The 5,711-nt window shown below is 25.4% G+C and overlaps 3 protein-coding genes across 3 annotated transcripts; all 3 read right to left on the bottom strand.

Moving 5' to 3' along the window:
- Window positions 1-303: 303 nt before the first annotated feature.
- On the bottom strand, window positions 304-1,140 carry ENU1_083200 (hypothetical protein; the record flags this gene model as incomplete). Its single annotated transcript, XM_008858767.1, has 1 exon — window positions 304-1,140. One exon carries the CDS (start codon window positions 1,138-1,140, stop codon window positions 304-306), a length of 837 nt encoding a protein of 278 aa, XP_008856989.1.
- Window positions 1,141-1,337: 197 nt separating this feature from the next.
- On the bottom strand, window positions 1,338-2,145 carry ENU1_083210 (hypothetical protein; the record flags this gene model as incomplete). Its single annotated transcript, XM_008858768.1, has 2 exons — window positions 1,338-1,588; window positions 1,647-2,145. 2 exons carry the CDS (start codon window positions 2,143-2,145, stop codon window positions 1,338-1,340), a joined length of 750 nt encoding a protein of 249 aa, XP_008856990.1.
- Window positions 2,146-2,369: 224 nt separating this feature from the next.
- On the bottom strand, window positions 2,370-3,857 carry ENU1_083220 (hypothetical protein; the record flags this gene model as incomplete). Its single annotated transcript, XM_008858769.1, has 1 exon — window positions 2,370-3,857. One exon carries the CDS (start codon window positions 3,855-3,857, stop codon window positions 2,370-2,372), a length of 1,488 nt encoding a protein of 495 aa, XP_008856991.1.
- Between the last annotated feature and the right edge of the window lie 1,854 nt (window positions 3,858-5,711).

Raw genomic sequence — 5,711 nt, forward strand, 5'->3', positions numbered from 1 at the left:
CACAGAACATCAACTCTATCTTGAATAATTATTTTCTATTAACGAGTAAAAAAAACAAACCAGAAAAAAAATAAATAAAATATAATTTATTATAATATCATTTCGTTTTTGAAAAGAAAAGATAATAATTATTTAAAACAAGAAACAAAAATATAATAAAAAGTTAAAATAAATAATAAATGGATATTTTTGAGTAAGTCATCGATTATTACTTTATTAATAAATTCTTCCATTATGTGATAATTTCGATAAAAATAACATTAAAAAAAATAAACGTATAGAAGTATAATAACAATACATGTTTTAGTGTTTTTCTTCTATTGCTTTATTATTGTTGGCATAGAAATCAAATTCTGAGTAAGCAACTTCTCCTATCTTTAGGTCATAATCATCTTCTATTTCAGAACTACTTTCTTGAATAGTTTCAGGTTGATAAGTTTGCTGTTGTTGAGGATCAAGAACTAAACTTTGAAACCTTTCATCAAATTCATAGAATGAAATGACATGAGCGTCTTCAAAGTTAGACCCTTTTGTACAGTCTTTATTACCAATAAAGATTGTAGTAATTTTATTACCATTTTTAAAAAGTGTAGAAAGTAATTTATGTACTTTCATTCCAACATTTTGTTCAACAATTTCTCTTTTTTCAGAAACAAACTTGTTTAGTGTAGAATCAAAAAATGGAAGAGAAGAAAGTCTTTTACTTGTTAATTTTTCAGTTCCAATAGCAGATTTAGTGCATTCTACCCTAACTTTAGGATCAACCAAACTTTTTCTTTTAAACATTTCATTAAAGAGATGCATTAAGATTAGTTGATTATTTCTCATTTTTATACTTGTTTTAGGGTTATCATTTTTGTTTTCTTTTGGATCTTCAATCATCATTCCATTCTTATCAAAATCTAATTTACCGTCAGTGACTAAATAATTTATTCCTTCGTCGAATATTGTTCTTCCATTTTCGTCAAGAATTTTTTTTATTGGGAAGTATGCTAACATTCTTTGGGATGAACGTTTAGATTTTGTAATAAGAAATTGCCAATGGAATGATTTAATTGAAGTATAAACACATGCCCCTAAATATTGGTATAGACTATTTGTTGCGTTTCTCCTTGTAAGGGCTTGTTTGGTAGCTGTCATCTAAATTTAAATTTAGTTGCAACTTATTTTTCCTCTTTTTTTAAGACTTTTTAGTTATTTTAAGTAATAATATAATTATAAATAATAATATCAATTTGAATATCATTAAATAAGTCATTCATTTAAATTTTTATAGTTTTTTTATAATAAAATTATTAATAATTTAAAACTTTACTGTTCAATTCAACTAACACTATTTACTGTAATGAAGACATCACAAACGCAGATTGTTTTTCTGCTTCTGGAACAGAATTTGTTATTTCATTTATTTTTGTTTGAATTGAGTCAGCAATGTCTTCATTTACATGAATATAAATTATAGCTACATCGATATATTTCTTTATAACAGCTTTACATGATTCTGCTGGTTCATTGGTAAGTGCATTTTTAATTTGTTCAATTAAATTTAATTGTTCTCCTTCAACACAAACAACTAATACCTTTTGGTCTATAAAATGAACAACAAATTATATTTCTTTTTATTTAAAAAAAATTATGAAACAAACCTACTTTCTTTGAAACTGGTTTTTCATTTTTATCTTTACTTTTTGGTGTGAGAACTCTTGAACGAATAGAAAATGGTTGTGATGAAATAGACAATGTATTATTAAGGTCTAATGATAAAAATAATTGGTCTTTGTGATGATTTCTGGAACTAGAACAATTTGACCTACATCTATCAAATGTAAATACTTGTCTTCCATTAACAATTTTTCCTTCAAGAAATTTTTGATTGCTTGAAACACCAACTTCAATAACTTTTCTTCCTTTAGAACAAATAGTACATTCTTTGACTTCATCAGTAGTCCTTACTTTCAATACTCGCATCCTTAGTCCTGCATATAAAATATCTTCCGGTCGAATAGAATTTTGTGATAACCAAAGTGGTGGTGCAGAAAATTCGATTGAGAAAGGTACGTGCCGAAAGATTGTTTGTGATGACATGTTTAAGACAGCTGTATTTTCATTGAAAGACGTTGAAATTAGTTGTGATTCTCCTGTCATTTTCTCCTTGACTTTTCGATTTCAAGATTTTTTTCACTTTTTTCATCTCAAAATCTTTATTTTTTCTCTTTTTCTTAGATTTTATAGTTCTTTTTCTCCCGTTTATTTCCATATTTTTCAATACATTAACAATTCATTCTTTTGTTAATTCATTGAAATTACTAATAGTTTTATTTATTTTAGGAATATAAAATTAAGTGATACAAACAAAAAAAAATACCTGATTAATTGACCATTATTTGGTTAAAGTCTGTGTCAATAACAACATTCTTAACATGAGAATAAAATTTCTTTACATCCGCAATAAATGTTGGTCTCTTTTTCTTCGTTATTTTACCAGCTATGTAAAGGGATAAGAATTCTAAGTTCTCATTAACAAGGAAATTTGATGCCTTGAATATAGAATTAGCAATTGTAATTCTAACATTCATTGATTTAATATTTGGGTGATTGGTAAGATCAAATGTTGTTCCACACAGTACTGTCAGTGCAGTAACACTTTGTGGAATGAAGTTGCATTCAGATTTCTTTAATTTTCCAATTTCTAAGTTTTGAATTCCTTCTGCAAGTTGGTTTTTGATAGATGAAATAGTAAGAGATGTGAGGGTAGTTGGAATACTAAATGTTTTTGGATATTCTCCTATTGATAACGCCTTTAATTGAGTATTAAACACAATGTCATCTTTTTTATCTATTTGATAAAGAACTAATTTTGTTAATGAAGAAGGGCAGTGTAATATTGTTGAAAATGGAATTTCTAATTCTTCAACATTTAATGGAATTAATTGAATATCACTTGTAGTCATTTTTTTAATTTTTAAATTTGAAATATTTTCAATTATTCTTTCATTCCCAGGAGTTAAAGAATCACTTAAGTCTTCGAAACAAGTACAACTGATAGGTAATTTTAATTTAAATCCTGGATTGTCAGTTATAACTTTTGTGATTGTTGTTAAATGTTCAAGATTTAAATCATATAGATGTCCTTTTATTTCAAGTGGATAAAAATATTTTATATATTCTTTTGCCACTTTATCATTTTCTAAAAAGTTAATAAAATGATTTGCCTGTAATTTTGGAATTATTGGGATAATAAATTTATATTGTAAAATTTCTTCTTCACTTTCTTTTCCTTCAATAAATTTATCAGGTAAGGTAATAACATGATTATACACATGATTAATGCAAACAGGAAGAGATTTCCGAATAAGTTCAATTTTTGTAAAGTCTGAGTTATTTTTAATTTCGTAACAGATACAAATTTTAACACTTTGAATAGTATTTAGTAAGGTAATAATAGAACTTATGAGTGTCTTTTCATCAGTCATTAAATCATGTCCAATAATTAGTTGAATGTATTGTAATGAAGGAAAATTTGAGACGTTTTGGATAAATTCAATAAGACTTTTTGAATTGAATGGTTGTTTGATTATTTCAAGTAAAGGCATTGGTCGTTTAAAATTTTGAAGAATAACTCCTCTTCCAACCATTTTAGGACTTGAAATTGTTTCTGCATCAAAATTGCCATGAGTGATAGAACACTTATTGAATTTTGTAATTTCATTATCATTTAAAAGTGAAAAGTCAAAAGGACACCTGAAATGAATGATTTTAGGAAAAAGGGATCTTGCTAAAGAATAATAATCAATAGGACTTGGAACGGTTGACATATCAATCACAGGATTTGATAAAATAGTTTTGTACAATCTCATTATTTTTTTATTGACAAATTGAAATGTAATAAGATCTCTTTTGAGGTTGATGTATTGAAGGACTTCTTTAATAAATGATTCTTCGAGGATAACAACCATAAACCACGCTTTTTAGTTCTTAAGATTTTTTTCACATATTTTTAATTTTTGTATCTTTTACATTTCTAAGAAATACAATATAATCTTTTGTTTTTTTCAATTATTAATTGAAATTTATTTTTGTTAAAAGGCTATTTAATAAATCCTGAGGTAATTATTTTTGTGAATAGAGAAATAAAAAATAGTCACAACAGGAAGTTTTGGAAGGTTGTGGATGAAGAGAATTATCATTCTTACTTAAATAACAGAGAAGTGATTCATTGTCTTAAAACCGAATTGAAAATAATTTTTTTTAATAATGTTTTATAACCCAGTATTCAAAATATATAATGACTACAAATATTCAGACAGGAATTAACCAATTAATACTTTATACTTGCCAATTACAGTCATTATCAAATACAGTGAAATTCTATGAACTATCAAGATGTATTAATACATCATACTAAAACGCAATAAATTCCATTGTAATTAAAGTATTAAAGTAAGAGTATTGAAATATTATAATAATAAGAAGAAGATTCAGTACACTAGATATAATCAAAAAAGAAAAGAATTGTTGACAACTTTGAAAAGACATTAAAAATTGTTGAGTTAATTGACCCAGAATGAATGAAAAATAAGGAATATATGATGAATAAAAAAACTTGAAACGATTAATGAATTAAAAAAGAGAGAGCAAAGTCAACATAATTACAGAAATGTAAAAGAAATTAAATGAAGAAAAATTCAAGTATGAATCTATAAAGAAACAGAATGAAATCAAAATAGAAAAAACTTGAGGAAAATAAAAAGAAAAATAGAGATAATACAATTTCACTTTATAAATATCTTACTTTTATATTCAAAAGAAATAATAACCTTAAGAAAATAGAAGAAAACATTTTGAGACATAACTTTGATAATGATAATATTAATATTATACCTTTAAGTAAACAGAGTATGAGTCAAGGTAATATAAAGAAACTAATCTAAGAGATGACTTCTTCATGCTTCTTTCAGGTTTAACCAAGTCAGATTTGAAATGACAAAAATGAATGGATTAAAGGAAATTGTATTTTTAATGAAAAAATATTGAGTCATAATAATCTTGCATTTATCATTATAGATACTAATAAAAATAAAGTTAGTGGATTTATTTATCAAAGCATCTCTACGGAAGAATCTTACATCAATGACACTCAATCTTTTTTGTTCATTATTCAAACCATTAATAAAACATAATTTAATAAATTGAATATCACTAACTAACAATATATATTTTATTTGACTGGACTAAAAACAAAACGATTATTTACTTTTGGGTTCGGAATATATGACATTATTGTTAGGAAAAAAAGAGAAGAAGAAAGTAAATGTCATCAACATATGTACTAATATAATGATTATTCTTTATGTAGAAGTTATCATTTTAGACATCAACACATTGAAGCTTGGTAATTTTCTTAAATTTTCAATTACAAGTCGTTGAAGAAGGGTGTTTATAACCAAAAAATGTAATTGGCAATACTATTGCTTTAGAAGGAGATGTTTTCAAATTTTATTTTTATTAGTCATTAAATATCTTGGTCTATTAACAAAAAGAGGTAATGAAGCACTAGGTTTTTGTTACGTTAATAACAGTCGTTTAGTCACAAGTTTTGGATAATTTAATTCACTCCTTTTTTGGTTCACAAAAAATTCCTTTTCACATTTGGTTGTAAATTGTTTTATCACAAACCTTTCTCCAGTTAAATCATATATTATATATGGACG

This window comes from Entamoeba nuttalli (genome assembly GCF_000257125.1).
Source record: "Entamoeba nuttalli P19 unplaced genomic scaffold asmbl_3836, whole genome shotgun sequence".
NCBI lineage: Eukaryota > Evosea > Mastigamoebida > Endamoebidae > Entamoeba > Entamoeba nuttalli.